Source organism: Ceratina calcarata, unplaced genomic scaffold, assembly GCF_001652005.2.
Source record: "Ceratina calcarata isolate Rehan_Ccalc_2016 unplaced genomic scaffold, ASM165200v1 scaffold78, whole genome shotgun sequence".
Classification (NCBI taxonomy): Eukaryota; Metazoa; Arthropoda; class Insecta; order Hymenoptera; family Apidae; genus Ceratina; species Ceratina calcarata.
In genome coordinates, this window is record NW_017179104.1 from 670,896 (window position 1) to 691,028 (window position 20,133).

The window sequence follows — 20,133 nt, forward strand, 5'->3', positions numbered from 1 at the left end:
AAATTATCTATAAATTCGATCTGTTCCAAGCTTTACATTTTAATAGTAATTAATTCCACCAATATAAAACATTAATTTATATATAGATATATGACAAAGTATGTAACATAACGCATAACAACATAAATTGACATAAGTGAACCATGGTTTTATACATTTTAGATAATATCAGAGTCAATAACAAATAACTTGTTAATTTGACTATTTGTAATTATTATTGTTAAAACACGGCAGATATGATAATTATATGTACTTCTTTAATGCCTATGTTTTCATAGTAATAGATCATGTAGATTCTATTAGTCAAAAATATTTGACCAATTTTCGAAATACACATGGATTTCCTTACATAGTAAATATTGTAACATTGCTATACTATACGAGATCATTTTCTTCCTTTTCTTTTTACGTTAGTATCGATCACAGTACAGCAAAACAGCTATTAAGCTAGCTCATAATAGAAACTGCCCTATCACGTGTAACTGTGATTTATAATTCTTTTTATATTTATTTTTACATGTTTTACGTTACCAGGTAAGAAACAGCATTATTGACTTGAATTATACTAAATTGTGACTCTAAGGACCATAAATATGATTATTTCGTAAGTGCATGGAGTTATAAGATGCTACAACCAATTCTTTTTAAAATCATGTAAAATATTTGTATGCTAGTTAGATTAAAATATAAAATGTGTAATTTGTCATTGAAGTTGATATTCCTTATGGTACACATGAAAGTACACAATACTTTTACAAATATTTATACACAATTATTCGGCATACCAACAACCATATAATCATGCAATGTTAAGAATTTATAAAATGAGGTAACGAAATTGTCATTTCATACATTGTTTTCCATACACGCTAGCAATTTTATAAATTTTATAATGACAAATATAAAAATTTTTGTTGAATAGAAATCGATTTTATAAGTATGTTCTTTAGCTTTAAATCTATATTGTGATTCCTCTGATAAAAGTTGAAAGATACGGTAATAAATGTCCTTCATTAATGTATTAAATTATTATATCAAAACATTTTTCAACCATTTCATATTTAGTATATACGACTTAAATTTTCTTACATGTGATTTGTAAATTTACATGTTCAATTGATGAATTTGAATAAAAAATTTCGTATCAGTTATCATCAATGTATAAATGATACGTTAAAATTAGATTTATGTGTTGTAAATTATTAGAACATAATTACTATGTTGTACAGATTGTAAAACTTTCAGAAATTACTGTTAAAGTTAATATTATATTATTACAAAGAAAAAATAAAGTACATGTTTTAAGAAGAAAAATAGAAACGTTAGTTTAGTTTTTTAGTGCGTCTTCTTTTATTCTTACGTCTTACTCATGATAAAATAACGTATAGAAAGTAATACAAATTCTTATACAGTCTCTAGAACTATTTTGTAGAATTTTTATCGTACGCACTCTATTTATCATCAGATATACCTGGATTCAAAACCAATGAATCCATACTACCAGTTACATCCATTATTTTTGCTTTGTTTGTATCAGGATTAATTACTGCAATATGTCCTCGCCCTTCAAATCTTTCACGAACTATTAAGAAAACATAGAAAAATATCAAACTTCAGGAGACAAAACGTACATACTAACTTGTACAAGGCAATTATATAAAACATACCTTCTGATATAGTAGATAGGTCGTATACCTTAATATTATGGGCTTTATTATCACCACCCACAGCAAACGTAAAAGGATTATCTGGATTTGATTCGAGGCATAATAGAGAACCAAGATTACTTTTCTCTTCACAAACACAAAAAGGTTCTGCATTATTAATAATGTCCCATACTTTTAGGAAACCATCGTTTCCTGACGTGACGACAAGTCCAGGACACGACGAACTAAGAGCTAAACCTAATAGTATAATACGAGTTACATTTGAATGTACTTTATATTTAATTAAATTATATTGTTGCTTATTTAAATGTTGAACATATTCACCTGCAACTTCTTCTGTGTGAGCTTCTGCATTCCAAACTGGTTCATCTTGTCTAATGTCTATGTAATGTAAATATCCATTAGCTGTACTAGCCTAAAAAAATAATGATTAAAATCATTTCTTTAAATCTATTTATATAAGAAATTTTATAAAAATCATGTATCATATGTATTTACTATACAGTAATTTAGATCAAAACGATTCCATAATACTCTTTCCACTTCTCCCATTGCTTTCCATGATTTTACACACTCTTCTTGCTTACCATCAAATATCTTCACTCCTCTATGTAATAGAAAATTAAGATATATACGTAAATTAATAAAAACATCTAATGATTAATTAACAGTTAATAGACTTACTTATCTGCAGAGCCAACCAGTAAATGCTGAAGATTTCCTGGATTCCACTTCAGTGCTTGTACTTTGTTCTTAAAGCTAGTAAATTTGTTCACAGGTACTCCTACTTCTAAATCCCATAGCAAAACTGTTTGGTCAACTGAACCGCTTGCAAGTACATGCCTGAAAATCCATTTAAAAAACAATTTCAGTATTAGTTATATTAATTTATAGATAGAATTTAACACTAACGTATAAGTTTCATTCCAAGCTAGATCTAAGACAGCATCTTTATGTCCATTACGTTTTAGATTCTTCTTTTTCCTTGGCTTACTGCCAAGTTTGTAAGCTGGTTCTAAACAATCTATTAAATCTAAATCCCATACTTCTATTACACTATCCATATTACCAATTGCACATAAATTACCTGAAACGTTGTAGAATGTATAGAATGCTGAAACTTTATAATAATGCGAAGATTTTCTCGTCACTTACATGGTTTCGAGTCTGTTGGGTCGAAATTAAGCCATTCTATACACAATGGAAATGAAGGTAGTAATAGATCGTGATGGCAATAGAATGAACCTTCGGATTCATTATACACTGTAAAATATATGAACATACGTATCTCATTAGTCTCTTGTAGACATTATGTATTTTTGTTTAGAGAGAAAGTATTTTACAAACCATATACTTCCAAGGTGCTGGCATCATCTTCAACGTGTCCTACTAATAAAAGATTATCAGTATCTTTGATAATGTCATTTTCATTTTCTGAATCGTCATCTTCTGCAGTTATTAGTGGATCCTTCCCATCTTTTTCAAAACTGACAATATTGGCAATATTGCAATGTATGTTACCCGCTGTATATCGATAAGAATATTACGGAATGGATTGTATTATTACTTTTACTATGATACAAAAAGGTTTATCAACCTACACTCTGCATCATATTTATCAAAGTTATATTCGTCCATATGATCTTCTGTTTTGTCTGTCTGATTTACGACTTCCTCATCTTCTATACTTTCGTTTTCAACATTACTAGATTCAAGCATTTTTTTTACAAGTACCAAACATTTTGTTTCAGAATCATGGAAAATCATTATGATACTTACTCCAAGTTAGATTTTTCCTCGCTTATGATTTTTTCTAATTCCTGAGCGGTTAATTCGATCTAAAGTAAACAAAAATTAAGATTTATATATAAATTTAAAACAAATAGGTTTTCACTGAAAAACAATTTTGTTTTATTTTACTAAAATCAACTAACCCTTTGAGGATTAGAATTTGCAACTCCTCTCTTCACCCAACTTAGGCACGGTATTATACTCATCTTTCCTCAGTTATATTTTATGCAGAATTATTTGTATGAAACAGATCTACGAATTTTCAAGTTAATCTGGAATACAGAGACTATAACTGTATGCAAGAATGGTCCAATATCGCGCACGTGGTAGCTAGTACTGAGTGGTTCTGCTCATGGTTCACGAATTCTTGAACGTAGAGGGATAGAGTAATATCTCTCCAATATCCACCAAAATCGTTAACTCTTCAGGTAAGATATGATGTACAAGACGCAGAGCTACGTAATTTTTCTTACGTCCAACATGTAGTCACGTCTGGTCACGTCAACACGTCCTCACGTAGACATGGTCCATGTTCTAGTCAGTAATACAGCATCTAGTCATAGTCAGCTCTATTCTCAGGATACTATAGCATATTCGCACTCTAGTATATTATAGTAGTTGGAATTCAAACGAGCCAAATTCAGTGATTTTTATCTTTCAAGTATCATGCAATGAGGTAATATTTTCGTATAATTTTTTATCCTAAAATTGTGCTGTCCATGTGTACCATATTAAGATGTGTGCACTACCACAGCCTACTGTGTACTTATGCAGTACTGTGGCACAATGTTGGAATTTACGCCGGCATTTCTCGCGCATCCGCGGCTTTTATTAGTAATATTGGCGGGAGAAGACCGAGACGAAGGCTCTCTGGTTTTACCACAGCAAGATAGTTGAAGGATTTTGTGGAGGTCGATTTCCCTTCCGTCTTTCGCTTCAGCCAGCTTCATCATTTAAAATACACGCAGGTATTTATCAAGTGCATTTTAATAATTCATTTGTATCATAAGCTCGTATATGCACGCTTTCGGTGATATGGTCCAATTTTCTACTTTCCCGAATGGTGCAAATGGGTTTTTGGTTAAATAGCTTCTCTACAAGTTTATATGATACGGATTGCGAGATTCGTATTTAAACGTTTCATGTTTATTTCCTTACAAATAAAGTTGAGGAGTTTCACTTATTAAAGTGCATATAAGAAATTTGTATGACATTATTTTCGTATTTACACATTGTATATGAACAGATATTTGATTCGTTTAAAAATAATGCTAGGTGTTACATTTCGCGCACACATTTCCTTCATCGTATATTTAACTACCTATTATATACGGTAACGTACGATTATACCTTTGTACAGCATGAAAGGTGTGAGTGAAAAACTGAACACATTATGGCCTACCGCAGTTTTTATTTATGCGGACGTTCATTTCTACAGCTACATTTTAAACATCGTTAAAATATAAATATAGTGTGATAAATAGTAATAAATACAAAAAGATGCATCTTAACAAACGTTAAAGATTAGTATACATTTCATGATGGTTGTAAAATCGTTCGATGTTTGAAGAAGATTATCGTTTCTATAGTTCCGTTAAAGAACTCCACAATTGCTAGACTCGCATAACAATGCAAATAGTACATATAACGTCAATTGGTTCAAGGGTCTTATTAAATAGATTGAAAAAGGAATTGATTATATAAAATGACACTGTGCGTTTGCTAAGTTAGTTGAACGATACTGTTAGTATCGCTGCAACGTTCGTATTCCAATACGAACGAATATCATAAAAGTGCATGCAGTCGATACCTAACAGTGTCGTTATTATTTCTAAAAAGAGTTGAAGGTTGAGGTCTTTATGTTTATCGTATGTGTATAGTTACGCTTTTTATAGTAGGAAGGATACAACGTCTGAAACAAACGAAGCATTGCAAAGGAGTGTACTCGTTTTCAATGGTGAAACGAGTAAGCGTATCTTTAACTTCGATTCGTCCGATTGAAAATGTCCTAAAGCGATTAAATATATTAAGCATCGACATAAGAATTCAATCGTGCTGAAAGTATTATCGTCCGTGATTACTGCCGCGTTTTTACTGTTCCAGACAGAAACTACCCTACGCGTTGTAATAAACATTACCCTATATATTCCCTTTTTGTAGTACACGCGATATATGTATATATCACTATACCTAGATAAAAGTTTAGTATTGATATCCTCCGTTGGCCGCTGCATCACCGCCGTTTCCGGATGGGTATCCTCCGTTGCCATTGCCACCGTTATTTCCGTTTCTCTGACCACCATTGTCACCACCTGGTCTACCGGATGGATATCCTCCTAGAAAATGGGACACATATTTTACATAAATATACTAAGTATAAAAATAATATCCTGCGAACCACGAAATCGAAACGCAATGTCAATGCGAGCCGAGAGTAAAACGAATTGCAGAGTTTTTCCTAACTCTAATCCAACAGAAGCTTTAGACTGAGAATGAACTATCAAGAACTTAGTAGTTGTTAGAGCAATTCTGCTACCGGTTTCGTTTTTCGTATGAGAAACTCTGCAAGAATCACGTAATGATAAAAAAGAGAGAAGTCTTTCTTTGTTGAACTGTGTTAGTTATATCAAATGTAATGGGTTAATAAAAATGAATAGGGTTGTCGTATACCATCGTTGAAGCCGGATCCACCGCCTGGACTTCCCGACGGATAACCATTGCCACCTGATCCACCACCGTTAGGGCCACTGGGATATCCCCCATCTCCACCATTGCCTCCTGGCCCACCAGAACCATATCCGTTGTTCGCTTCACCTTCGTATCGAATTTGAGGTTTAAATCCATCTTGATCAGCTTCGTATTCAACGATCTGTTTTCTACCATCGGGAAGCAGAACGTTAAATTCTCCCTGCGCGCGATCACCGTCTCTACTCTCCGTATGACCAAAATCAGCTCCAGATTGGTCATCTTTGACTTCATAAGAGAATTCGTATTTCGCCGGTTCCTACGACACGAAAAATAAGCAAACCTGTAGATTTCAATTTTCAACAGACTGATTAACTATCTATTCACGTTAATTGTTGAATAATTATCTTCCATATGGACTCACGTTGCTTTCATCATCTCCATTGGTGCCGTAACCGCCATTGCCGCCCCCATTTCCACCCGGTCCCCCGGAGGGATAACCAGAGTCTCCATTGCCACCCGGTCCGCCAGAAGGATAACCACCAACTCCGTTACCACCTGGTCCCCCCGACGGATATCCACCGTTCCCTCCGTTTGGACCTCCGGAGGGGTAACCACCGTTCCCTCCTCTGTTACCACCAGGACCGCCTGAGGGATAGCCTCCACCGTTTCCACCTGGTCCTCCTGACGGATATCCACCGTTCCCTCCGTTCGGACCTCCGGACGGGTATCCATTCGTTCCGAAACCACCATTGCCACCGTTACCACCATTATATCCTCCATTTCCGCCACCATTTCTGCCAGGCGGTCCATAAAGTCCCGATGGTCTTCCTCCTCCGTTTCGGTCAGGTGTTCCATAACTATCTGATGGTCTTCCTCCTCCGTTTCGGTCAGGTGTTCCGTAACTGTCCGATGGTCTTCCGCCTCCGTTTCGGTCAGGCGTTCCATAACTGTCCGACGGTCTTCCTCCTCCGTTTCGGTCAGGTGTTCCATAACTATCCGATGGCCTTCCCCCGTTCCTGTCGGGCGTACCATAGCTATCGGACGGTCTGCCTCCTCCATTTCTGTCAGGAGTACCGTAACTATCTGATGGTCGGCCTCCCCCGTTTCTATCGGGAGTACCGTAACTGTCTGATGGCCGACCTCCCCCGTTTCTGTCAGGTGTACCATAACTGTCCGACGGCCTGCTTCCTCCATTCCTATCGGGCGTACCATAGGTTCCCGAAGGTCGTCCGTTACCTCCGTTTCCGTTCCTGCCTGGAGGCCCGTAAAGTCCCGAAGGAGGTGCACCTCCGTTACCACCACCAAAACCATTTCCACTTTCTGGAGTACCGTAGCTGCTCGACGGTCGGCCACCGAATCCGTTCTTCCCGTTGCCACCACCATTGCCTGCACCAGGCGCGCCGTAGCTGCTCGACGGTCTTCCGGCTCCTCCATTTCCACCGAATCCATTGGACGGTGCTCCATAAGAGCTAGAAGGTTGTCCGCCACCGAAACCGTTTCCTCTCCCGCCGCCGTTCCTCCCACCGTTCGCTCCAGGTCTACCAGAGCCACCACCGTTGTATCCGTTTCCACCGGTGGGTACTCCGTAACTGTTCGACAAACCGCCATCACCTCCACCGATCCCGTTCTGACCATCAAAACCAGGTGGTCCGTAAGCGTCCGATGGTGGTCCACCGCCACCCCCGCCGTTACCGCCTCCAGGACCACCGTTACCTGGTGGTAAATACGAGTTCACCGGAGGCTCGGAGCGCACCAGGGTGAGGGCTACAATAAATACTGCTAGTCCAATCTGAAATTCGATATACATCGTATGTAAATAGTTGATTAATTGTTATTTCAGTAGAAGAGATGAAGATTATTTTTCAGACGTTATCTACACAGACATTTTCCCCCTGCGATTAATTAGTGAATAAAATTTTACGGTTGCTTCATAAATGTCGAACTTTGTTACACGTTTGAGAATGGAGCTCGCTTTTCGCAATTCCAACGGAGAATAGGTTGGATCATTCTGACGTGCGAAACAGCGCGCTTCTTCCTATTCGATGCTTATCAGTTGCGACAGATATAATTTCCCTCGCGCATACCTATCGCGGCCTGAGTTTCCTCACCTTAGACATGGCGATGAATCGGTGGGTCTTTCTTCTGGGTGGAACAATAAACCTCCTCGCCACCGCTTTTTCCCTCGTTTATCCTTGAGAAGGCGAGCCTCTGGATCACGCGAGGTGCGCTGCGCTTCCGTTGGTTCTATCTTTTGGCTACGCGCACCTTCCACCGTTGGATGGTGTCGAGGGAATGACAAACTTTGGTTCTAATCCGCTTTATATATCCCCGGATTCATCCGTGTTTCTAGATCACGGTTTGGTGCAAGAGATGGGCAGGATTTACAGTGTGCCACGGCGTAACTGTGTCACGGTGGTGTTGAATCAGTCGATGATGGTGGTGATGGTGAACTGAAGAAGAGTGGGACCGTAGCAGCCACCTAGAGTACGGATTCGTTCCATATTTCACGGGTTACGAATCCTATATTGTAACGCAATGCGGTGCATCATTAACTCGGCGCATCGCTCCTCTTGTGCTCTGACGGGATGACGAGAGCGGAGCGGCGCGACGAAGAAGGATGCAGGACTCTGTAAGGATGCGAGCCTTCTAAGGATGGCAACTTCAAACGCTCAACTTCGTTAACCGGCTTGATTAATACTGCGCTTCATATCGGAAACTTTCACGAAATTGTTCGATCCTTGAAGAACGCGCCGACGAGTGTGACATTGGCTAATAGAAGACAATTGAACTAATTACCAAAGTATTTGTCTAATTGTCTAATTGGAAGTCAAAACTTATCGACGATTAAACGGATGTCACTGATTATTGATTCAACTGTCAAAGTGTACGATGCAATTATGTGACGCGTAAAAAGGCTGAAGAATCTGTCCTGATATGACGTATGTACATACGTACACATAGAAAGTGGATTTTTAATTGAATTTTTTTTTGAGGCTCTCAGACTGAAAGTTAATTGATGATGAAACTCGATGACTCGATACATTTCGGAAATGTTTTCTTAATCGCCGCCTGCTCTGGATGTGTTCTTCGCGATCATCCGTCTAATTTCGCAACCGATAAGTAGCCATCGATACCGAATGTCATGGTTTTGGCACAGTTCGAACTTTACATGCTGTAACATACTTTCTTAGCACTTTTAATTTCGTAATCGTTTAATAATCGATGCCATAATGTGATCCATTAAGGCGTTACAATGTCGTTTCTTTATTGCATTGACGTATGTTTTCAAGTTTGCTGCGGAGATAAAACAATTATTGTAATATTGCTAAGTACTTCATACATCTTTCAATTTCACGTCCATATCAGACGTAACGTGAACAGTGAGACGCTGTTTTATTACATTTTTTTTCATGCGTGACAAACGAGATTGCCGAGATCTTAAAGCCTAACATTTTTCACGAAACAACAGATAGCTTCTTCACGTTTGATAAAAAAGCGATTACCATCTATGTATGTCAACACTAGGTATCGAAAGATTCTATAAAAAGTAGAGTCATGTAATTCATGTAGAGAGAACTCGAAAAGGAGAGATGGCAATTAAACCTATTATGTCCCGCGCAGTTAAGGCAACGATGCGCTTTCTGTCAACGAGACTTTCTCATGCGTTTTTACGAAGCGCACACGTCATTGAAACGCGAGGGGGTTAAGAGCATCGCTGCTTAAAATGCGCATACGTGATGGAATTGATGCATCTTAACTGTATCCTTTAGCATGCTGTTATGGGCAAATAGATGAAGAGGATGCGATTAATATACTGATACCGATCAAATTATACAAATCACTTTTCCTCGCTGTATCCATAAATGTGTACGTCGCTTCCAACAGTTTAATTATATCTAAACATCTAATTTCTTATTTGACAACATTAAAAGTTCTGAAAGGTTCGTGTAATCTTTTCATATTGCATCTTCTTCCAATCTATTTCAGTTCAATTCTCTATTTAATTATTGAAGATCTATAGACAATTCGTCGTTCCGATTCTCATGGTAGAATCCAGTTTGATTAATTTTTTGTAAAATAATTGGACTAATTATCCCGAAAAACGTCGCGTCACGAAATTAGTAGGGCACGCAGACATACGGATTCAACTGTCCAACGTGTACACACGCTCGTATCCTGGATGCAGAATGTTTGTGCAATCGGTGAACTCGTGCTGAATACAGGTGGTGGCAACGTGGGATGTTGGTTAAGATAGGGATACATTATGCAAGATTGCGTCACGGGTTTATTGTATCAGCACCTCATCGTACACGAACACGAGTAAGATAGCGCGGCGAGTACCCTAAGATTTTTACGATCGGAGATTTATAGTGTTGGCGAATCCTGAAATTCGTCTTAATCGGTTTAGAACAGTTTCGATTGTATCGCGTCGTGTCCATTTTATTATACATCGGCCTGGGTTCCATGGCGCGTTGCGAGACTAGTGGAATCCTCGCCGTGCATAAATCGCATCGCGCAACGCGGTGCCACGGACTATTCAGATTTAATAAATGACCGGAGGCGAACCGTTTCATGCTTGATAAAGCTGACGCTCCGATGGCGTTGATGCATCGTTCGAAATTTCGTTCGGATTCGGGTCGTACCCGGGGAATACGGAGTCACCGCGTTCCCGACTGGGACGATCGACTTTGAAGAGAATCTCGGAATATCATAACCGCGTTTGAGAATTATTAAGATTGTTCTCCAGAAGAGATTAATGTTATGGACGTGTTGCACGTGGACGTACGGAGATGAGATTAATGCTTATCGTAGATGGAGCAAAATGGTAAACGAGCTAGGATAAATGAAGTCACGAATGGCTAAATTAACTCTAGGAACTTGCTTAATAGTTTTTCCGATGATTATATCTCCGGACAGCGGCGCGTCAACGAGGAAAGATAGCAAATTAGTTTCGGAGATAACTGTTACGTAAAAGCAATTCCCCTGTGGGATGAGTGCGCGTCCAGCTTTCGTATTTTCACGTCGTCCGATTGTTCTTTTCTGAATTCCTCGTACGTTCCAAACAGATTATTTATTGCGTGTATTATATCACGTCGTTAGGCGTTTTCCTTTTCTCTAATCGCGTTTCATCTTTTGAACGTTTTACGATTTTCCTGCTTTCTTAGCGTGATTCATCTCCTGATGGGAAACATTCCTCATTTCATCTTACAATGAATCTTAAATTTTCACTAGCTTTATGTGAACTCGCATATACATATGCACGTACATGCAGCGTGTAGACGCAATTACGCAATTCAGTTTTTAAAAATACGAGTAAATCAAGTTTAAGCAGAAAAGCTAGAGAAAATGGGACGGATCGAGCGGAGACAGAGCCAGGAAATAACAGCATTCCTGCATGATTGCGTCCGTCAGATTCCCATATCCTCGATCGTACGCACATCTGCATACCTCATTGTACCTACACGACGCGCGTCGTAACACGGAAGACCCGTGTCGATCACAAATATAATGCAACCCTCTCCCTCCCTCCTTCGCCGTTATTTATGCAACCCGGGGCTTGTGCAACGAATAAGAAGAAGAAAATCGGCCCGGCTGAAAGCCCGCGTGCACGTTTACAAATTTAGCAATTCAAACCACGTTATCGCGATATCACGATCGATCGAACGAGAGTGATAGTTTATCGCTGGATATACATATGCACATTATAATAGGATGCATCCGTTCCAAACTGGTGGCCGTTTATTCCGATGAATCAGAACGTGCTTTCTCTGGCTGAGCAAACGCGATATACATGCCCACTCGATCCGCGGCGGCTGTATAATCGAAGGAGTTTCACCACTTCTATTTGATCTGCGAAAGTGTTGGAGCCCTGTTGCCTGCGAAGATGAGCGCTCGTGCTACAGTTAGGTAATGTTCTTTCGCCTGATCTAATTTACTGTCCCTACATCGATCTACAACTGTCTCACCGAATTGCAACACTCCCGCCGTTAACGATGCAATACGGTTGGGTGCTTACACTTTTGATATAAACGCGGATGACTTATTGCCGTGTTAACGCGCCGTTATGCGCCATTGGTCCTCGCGTTCTTGCGTCGATGCTTTTCAAACTTTTTTCACTTCAAACACGTACTTCTATTTATATACACAGATGTATAAATAGAAGACCTCTATTTAGAGATGTATAAATGAAACTACTTCTATTTATGCATGTATATATTTATTTATCTTGTATATTTGGCTATTTATATTTAGGCAGTAAATGAATGAGAGGCGAAAGAACCGGAGCTCAATTCTGTTAAAGGAATAATATATAATAAAAATAAGACAATTTTTGAGTATTTATTTATATTGTATTTATAAAAAATCCTATTTGAATTTTAATTGAAATGCAAAGGTAATTTGCATCCGATGTACTCTGATCTAAATACGGTTGAAAAATCACGCAACATTCCTTTTAGAGGAATAATGGTTTGAGAGCAAAGGTTAATCTGTACAATCATATATTGAGCAACAATTTGAATGAAGGTTCTTGTACTTGGAGCCGACGAAATTACGTTAGCCGTTGCTGACGTATATAAATCGGGTACCCTAGTTTAATTTTGCTTGCGCTATCGCTCGCAGTCGTTGTGTCTCGTCTTTGGTAACGTGCGAAGTTTTACCTTGAGGATCGAGCGTAACATCCTTTTTATTTCTTATAATATATGGAGTTCAAGGCGACGTTCGATAAAAAGTTAATTGAGTTTTATGGAACGGATTATGAGCAGCGATGTGAAAAAAGATAAGGTTAAATCTAATTGAGAGATTGGAAAATCTAGACATTGGAAGCTAGCATTGAATTTGACGTATGGGATGATCGAACAAATTAAATTCATTGTCTTATTCTACAATCTAATACGTTTCAAGATAGATTCTATTTTATATGCTCGAACGGCCTTGCTTTTATCTTTTATTTTAACTACCTGGCAAACGAACTGTTAAAATCATTGATTAATAATTAAATAAAAGTAGATAGGATCATAATAGGGTAAATGTAAATTAAAGTTCATACAAGAGTTACTTTTGCAAATTGTATTCTGTATTAAATTCTCGTAAAGATTACATCATGAAAATATAATTCTAATGAAATCATGGAAATTTGTGTATCACTTCCATATGTTACATTTATTCGCAGGATTCATGCGACTGCCCACTGGACATTTGAAGGCTTTGGCGAAGTCCTCGGAATTTGACACCGGGCCAATCACTCGCAAACGTGCTGTACTGTGTACATCGTACATGGCCTGCATTCTCAGCATATCTTCGTTTTCCGTTTCACACCATAACTGTAAGTACAATTATTAATAATCATTACTTATAAATTTATAAAAGGTTCAAGTTCATTCAGAGAACTCATATGTCAGAAACTTACATTCGCAAATGATAAGAAGAACATCTGATTGTTACTAAACTGTTCTAATCCCGGTAGAGCAGGATCTTCTTTTCCACATTCTCGTTCTCTTCGTTTATAAGCTCTGAATACTGCGTGCATACCCATGGAATCCGCGATGTTCTCACCTATAGTCTGATTGCCATAGTCCTACAAAAACAAAATTAACATTGACTATCTTTCTCTACATATAATCTAAATTATCTTATTAAATTATGATAGATATAAGAATATTTGTCAATAAGAAAATACGTGAATGTTAAAATACTTACTTCAACCGTGAAATTTTCTCCTTTGAGGATACTATATTTGTTATATTGATTAATGAAACATTTAGCTCTCTTGTTATAAGCGTCGGCCATCGCGGTCAACCATTCCATTCGGTTACCATCTTTGTCGAATAAGTGACCTAACATAAAATATTATTGAATAATTTTGACGTCGATTAAATAAGAATGATTTTGATTTATTTTGATAATAATAAGATACCTTGATCATCGAATCCGTGATTTACCTCGTGGCCCATGATAAGTCCAATAATACCGAAATTTACATACCTACGAAACAAGGTTTTGATAAAATATTTCTTTTTTAAAATACTTCGGATTTATTGCATGATTATTGTTATTACGATGATTTACCATGGTCGATTGGGAGAAAAGAATGGACTTTGCAAATCTGCCGCTGTGATTGCTGTATTGAGACAGAACAATTTATCGTTAGTCACAGTTATTTATGTAGGTAATGTTAAATATTAACAGGGGAACCTATCCAAGTTGCACATGCCAATATTGATGAACCATGAGATATAGATTTCAAACAAATTCGGATTACAAAACAATTCATTAAATATTTTTATCAGACCTATATGCCATATAACTTTCATCAGAATTGGTGTGTATGTATAATGTGTGTGTGTGTGTTGGACAAGACTGTTATTTCCTATCATAAGTACGTTGAGATACATACATATAGTGTTCTCCGTTGGCATGAAAAATGCATTTAATTCCAAAGGATCCAACATGTCGCTAAAAATTGACATATACATAAATATAAATACATTAGTATATAAATACTGTTGGTATTTTTTAAACGAAACCTTACTTAATTTCATCATCTGAACCTTCTTGTACCACTGCTCGAAAATTCTTCCATTTACGATATCTCATGTAATTTATAATGTTTTCGTAGAACGAGGGACCGATGGTGAGCTGGAATTAAAAATAAGTTTGTTGATAAAAAGAAATAATCGATGTAATGTAATTATTAACTATTCGAAGAACTGTAAATTTTTTAATCATAATTAAGTTACTATTAATGCCAATTAAAATTAATTACCCCTTGGAAGTAGCGTTTGACAATTGTAGTATTTCGATACCATTCGGGATAACCGATCCAGTTCTCCATGTGCACTAGTTTATCTAAAACAAAGTGTTTTGTATCCTCGCTCACCCAGTTCGATTCTTCAATCTGGTATTCGACCTCCTTTTGTATGTCATCGATCATATCCCTGGCCTTTAAGAATAACAATTAGCATTTACGAGTAACAAATACGAGAATACCATTGAAGATCCGATAGTATGCATCTACATGAAATTATTACCGCTTTTGCAACGTCTTCTTTGAGATATTCTTGAACGTATTGATATCCCGCTATATTAGTCAGTTGTACTAGATTTAAACATACTTTCTCTCTGCAAAAGAATAAATTAAATATGTAACTATAGATATATATGTTGCGTCTATAAGTAAAACAATGATGTTGGTTTTTTTAATAATGTAAATACCTTGATCCGACTCTGTTGTCTCCGGTCCATTGGTAAAATAACTCAAGCAATTCTTTTCCTGTAGCCATCAATGCCTCTTCAATAAAGAGCCAATGAACATAGTTAACTGTTAATGATAATAGTTATTAGACACGCAAACATATTTTAACGTTTTTATGCAAATAAAGATAGTTTCAAATTTGAATTAGCTTACCAATTACTTTCTTAGGGGTTTCACTGAGTAATTCATGAAGTTTTTCAAAATACGTGGTACCTGGTACTATTACTTCTTCATCATCACCGATCTCTACGTCAGCTTCAGCAAAGAGTCTTTCTACTTTTTTTACCCAATTTATCTGGATATAATATAAATTATTTCTATTACGTGTGTCAATGTTTATTAAAATTATTTCGTTGATATATCGTCCAAATGTCTTACTTTATTAGTAGGTGTGATGGGGCCCCAACTTTCGTATAGCTCTTGGAATCCACTAAGAGTCGTATTGAATAGTTCGAAATCTTGATCATCTACAATCATCACCTAAAACATCGTCATATTGTTGTTAATAAATTATTCTAATACATTAATACAGAATAATTAAATCGATGAATTTACGTGTATTAATTTAATTATGAAATCAATCATGTCATCTATGTCCTTCAGCATTTGTTCTCTTGGTACTTCGATTCCTCTTTCTCTGGAAAGTACCAGAGACACATTTAAAATGTACTCGCGATACTCTTCCCTCGCCTTTTTCACTCTTTCTTCTTCAGCTTCCTCATCTACGTCATCTTCATCTTCGTCATCTTCGTCATCTTCTTCATTTTTATCACCACTATCATCTTCATCATTGTCATCATTATCTTCTTCATCGGTCTCTTCATCATCTCCCTTCTCTTCATTGTCTTCTTCATTAGTTTCATCAATATCATTATTATCTTCTTCATCAACATCGTTTTCTGAAATCTTGTTTACCGCATGATGTATTCTGTGATTGTCAATTCTCTGATTCTTGCGATGTTCGTTGCCATGTATCTTTCCTTTCATCTCAGTTGTCTTCGATTTCTTTCGCATTGCTTCATGTTTTTCACTCTTCCTCTTACCGTGACCAAGCCGTTTTGCAATTTTCTTCTTCGTTACTCTCTTCTTACGTGATTGTTCAATCCTTTTCCCCTTGTTGCTGTTCTTCTCAGAGTGTACCTTTTTTCCTTTGTGCCCTAATTTACTGTGTGCCACATGAGCATGGGCTTTGTGCTTCTTAGCTTTATCCAGTTGATGCAATAATTTATGCAAAAGCTTTTGGTTGGTAACATTCCTCTTCACTCTTTTCCTCCTTAATTTACTATGACTATTCGCCACTTTCTTATTATTATGTCTCCTATTGCCGTGAACCAAACGTCTGCGATGTCCAACAGCTACTTTCTTCTTCTGAAGTTTCTCCTCAGACTCTTCAGCAGTATCGGAATAGTCGTCAATTTCATTATCTTCTTCACTCTCTTCTTCATCCTCCTCCTTGTCCTTATTGTGTTCATTTTCTTCAGCCTTCTCCCTGCTCCCCTTTTCCTGGCTACCTTCTCCGCTCTCATTGTTTTCATCGCTGCTGTCCATTCCCATTTGTAATTCCATGAACTCATTATATGAAATAAGTCTCCGTGCACCTACTGGTAAATGAGGTCTCATAATCTGAAACACCGATAACAAAATATTATTTATAGTCCCATGTATTTTAACATCGATGAAACATTCTGTTGTACCAATAGGGATGGATCGCTTTCCCATGATATCTGCCCGAAGTCTACTTCGTAAAACGCATTCAATCCCATTAAACGACCATATTGGTCATCCACTATTTGCCATTTATATATATTTTCGTCCCATTCTCCATCTTCCATGATAATTGGCCATCCACCGTGTCTCCATAAAGAATTCAATAATGGTTCGACCCCTCTTTTCTCTATGCTTTCTATATGGTACATAAATATTCAATTTTTAACAATTTTCTAAGCAACTTAATTAATTCGATAATGATTCATGTTAAATCAAAATGTACCTTCGTCCATGCAGCTATGGTACCACTTCTTAGCAAGTTTCACAGCAAACAGGTCACTAGGTTTTTCCTCATTTTCAATCAAACCTAAGGCGTGGTAATTCACTTATTTTTAATTTCGCAACGAGGTCATTATATTAGTATAATACTACTTTCGCATTGAATGAGAGTGTAGAAATTGTAATCCAAATACATTAAAAGTGACAAACCTTTAATTTGTCCTTCGATCCTCTCCTGCACCATTTCCCACATACTCCAGGTAGAAGCATTTTCAGGTATGGGAGTGACATTCGACCAATTTCCACAAGCATAGTCATAAAAATCGTCGCATGGGTCCACTGACTCATCCATACTCTCCTTTATTATTTTTGCTAAGTCATAAAGATTGGCAAATTTTTATTTGATCGTAAATTGCTTTCATCTTTTGATTAAATATACTTCATATGAATTACTACTTACCAATTAAACTGCATTCTTTGGTCTTGCATACTTCGCGTTCACCAGTTCTCTCCTCAGTGGCTTCTCTTTTCGTGCCGAACAAGCTTTGCAAAGTACGAGGATATTCCAGCATGTAATTTGATAATATGCCGGCGTTAATAATAGCGCACATAGACGCTCTGGAAAAAGATATGTAAAAATGATGTAATGGAAGAGTCGTCGATGAAAAACTTTATATCCACTTTTCACGAAACTTACAAAATTAAGAGGCGTAACATCCTGTGGCGTGATCAGATCGAAAGATAAAAAAGATCGGTCTGTCGATGTAACATCCAGTCTTTCACTTGCAGCAATGCGGAAGAATTATGGCTGCTGTGAATTTTATACTAAGGGGGTGGAAACAGCCATGGAACTATCTATATCGCGTTCTGATAAGGTGTTATAATTCATCTTGTCTCAAATGCATCCTTTGCCCTTGTGATTTTGCTGATATAATGCCAATATCGCATCCAGGAAACTAATGCCATTTTTCTCTGCTTCCGCTTGGTTCTAATGATTATGTAATTTAACGATTTAATAAATGCAGTTAAGTGCATTTTGTATCAGTAAAACATTTATGTAAAACATTAGGCATATTAACATTGGGTAAAGATTATTCTTTATTTCAAATAATATTTTGTTGATTAAAAGTTTGTTAGAAAGAATCTTTTTTCTATAATGATGAAATATATATGTTGCTTCATGATTTGCTATTTCATTTTTTATTTTGTTAAATAAGAAATATTTCTTTAGGTCTTAGAACTTTCTCAGGACATTTTATTGATCGACAAGACATTCTATTTATGCTCCATTGTCAGGTATTGATAGATAGAAGAAACTCATTGCACGAGATATCATTTACCAGGCTTACGAAAGATTCTGTAATGACTCAATTATTAGATTCTTGAGTTACTATGCGACCTACAATAGATCCGTCAAGAATTTTCTCTTACAATATCAAGAACATGCAAAACGTGATGGGAAAGAAATAAAATAAAATATAACTTCAGCTCTAATTTGTTAATTATTTATTATAATATATTATATAAATTGAATACAATATCTGGGATTGATTGATTACATGTATATAATTCTCGTTTTAATCTTAGAAAAGTGTAGAATATAAAGAAGAATGTTGTAATTTCCGGTGGTCCATTAATCTTTCAATTGTTCTTCGAGCGAAGCATTCTTCTTATTCCCAAAGGTTACATTTCTTCTTAGGATTCATAGGACTGCCCAAGGGACAATCGTAAGCTTTTGCGAAGTCTTCATTGTTGGATATCGGACCGATCACTCTTAACTCGCCTGGGCTATGTGAATCTCTTATCAATGTTTTCAATAGTTGTTCCGGGTCTGCAACCTCACACCACATCTGTAGATGTTAAAACATTTATATAATATATGTATTTGTTTTCAACTGATATAATACTTGTTTGGTGAATAAACTTACGTAAGCGAAGGATAAGAAAAATAGTTGTTCGTTATTCAGATTCTCTAATCCTGGTAATACACCATCTGGTTCGTTACATTTTCGTAGCCTTCGCTGATACGCTTTATACACAACTCTTAAACCCATTGAATCAGCGATGTTTTCAGGAGCAGTTTGTTCACCATAATCCTACAATATGTATGTGAATATCAAACAACATTTAAACCATGATATTAGAAAAATTCTATACCTCGATAGCAATATTTGCTGTTTTATTGTTCACGACGCTATACTTGGTAAATTGATCCATAAAACATTTTGCCCGTTTCTCGTATTCTTCTGTCATTTCTGGTGACCATTCTATTACTTTACCATTTTTATCAGTCTGTCGACCTAATTAATAATACGTTATTATTTCTATGAAGAAAATTGTTAGTGTCATTTATCAGGCCATACCGAAGATATCAAATCCATGATTCACCTCGTGGCCCATAATCAGTCCTATAGTAGCATAGTTTGTGTACCTTGAAGAATATTATTAAATTTCTATAGAATAATATAATACAAAAAATTCTATAAAAAAATATTCATGTGCACTTACCATGGCTGTTTGAAGTCAAAAAATGGCTTCTGGAAATCTGCTGCTGTTATTTCTACAATTCACGTATAATGAAGTAAAATATTTTGTAAACTAATTGTAAGTGAATTAAATATTATACATGTTATATATATAAAACTTACCGATTGCATTTTCGAAGGGTGAGAAAAAAGCGTTTACTATCAACGGGTCTGAACGCAAACTGTAGATTAATAAATTTTTAAGTGAGCATGATACATACTG

The 20,133-nt window shown here is 36.7% G+C and overlaps 4 protein-coding genes across 4 annotated transcripts in view; all 4 read right to left on the minus strand.

Moving 5' to 3' along the window:
* Positions 1-1,326: 1,326 nt before the first annotated feature.
* Positions 1,327-4,065, minus strand: LOC108630501 (no child left behind). The gene is made up of 11 exons (XM_018033834.2): positions 3,602-4,065; positions 3,447-3,505; positions 3,269-3,372; positions 3,015-3,191; positions 2,823-2,930; positions 2,580-2,754; positions 2,352-2,510; positions 2,166-2,274; positions 1,992-2,082; positions 1,668-1,904; positions 1,327-1,582 (listed from the first exon to the last, which is right to left on the minus strand). Exons 1-11 carry the CDS (start codon positions 3,662-3,664, stop codon positions 1,452-1,454), a joined length of 1,413 nt encoding a protein of 470 aa, XP_017889323.1. The 5' UTR covers positions 3,665-4,065; the 3' UTR covers positions 1,327-1,451.
* Positions 4,066-4,756: 691 nt separating this feature from the next.
* On the minus strand, positions 4,757-8,293 carry LOC108630495 (resilin). Its single transcript, XM_018033826.2, has 7 exons — positions 8,255-8,293; positions 7,356-7,935; positions 6,810-7,019; positions 6,726-6,770; positions 6,568-6,650; positions 6,129-6,462; positions 4,757-5,794 (listed from the first exon to the last, which is right to left on the minus strand). The coding sequence occupies exons 1-7, from the start codon at positions 8,261-8,263 to the stop codon at positions 5,661-5,663; spliced, it is 1,395 nt and encodes a 464-aa protein (XP_017889315.1). The 5' UTR covers positions 8,264-8,293; the 3' UTR covers positions 4,757-5,660.
* Positions 8,294-13,199: 4,906 nt separating this feature from the next.
* Positions 13,200-18,192, minus strand: LOC108630504 (endothelin-converting enzyme 1-like). The gene is made up of 18 exons (XM_018033843.2): positions 18,083-18,192; positions 17,846-18,003; positions 17,596-17,757; positions 17,390-17,473; positions 17,094-17,302; positions 15,955-17,022; positions 15,778-15,879; positions 15,553-15,694; positions 15,360-15,465; positions 15,176-15,266; positions 14,911-15,087; positions 14,677-14,783; positions 14,542-14,600; positions 14,214-14,265; positions 14,062-14,129; positions 13,845-13,981; positions 13,555-13,722; positions 13,200-13,468 (listed from the first exon to the last, which is right to left on the minus strand). Exons 1-18 carry the CDS (start codon positions 18,100-18,102, stop codon positions 13,289-13,291), a joined length of 3,090 nt encoding a protein of 1,029 aa, XP_017889332.1. The 5' UTR covers positions 18,103-18,192; the 3' UTR covers positions 13,200-13,288.
* Positions 18,193-18,923: 731 nt separating this feature from the next.
* Positions 18,924-20,133, minus strand: part of LOC108630496 (membrane metallo-endopeptidase-like 1) — a 6,852-nt gene continuing 5,642 nt past the window's right edge. Inside the window, exons 12-17 of the mRNA XM_018033827.2 lie at positions 20,034-20,130; positions 19,894-19,945; positions 19,749-19,816; positions 19,543-19,685; positions 19,314-19,481; positions 18,924-19,235 (exon numbers count right to left, since the gene is read on the minus strand). Of these exons, the coding sequence (XP_017889316.1) occupies positions 19,056-19,235; positions 19,314-19,481; positions 19,543-19,685; positions 19,749-19,816; positions 19,894-19,945; positions 20,034-20,130 (708 nt within the window). The 3' untranslated portion in view covers positions 18,924-19,055. The remainder of the gene's footprint in view (positions 19,236-19,313; positions 19,482-19,542; positions 19,686-19,748; positions 19,817-19,893; positions 19,946-20,033; positions 20,131-20,133) is intronic.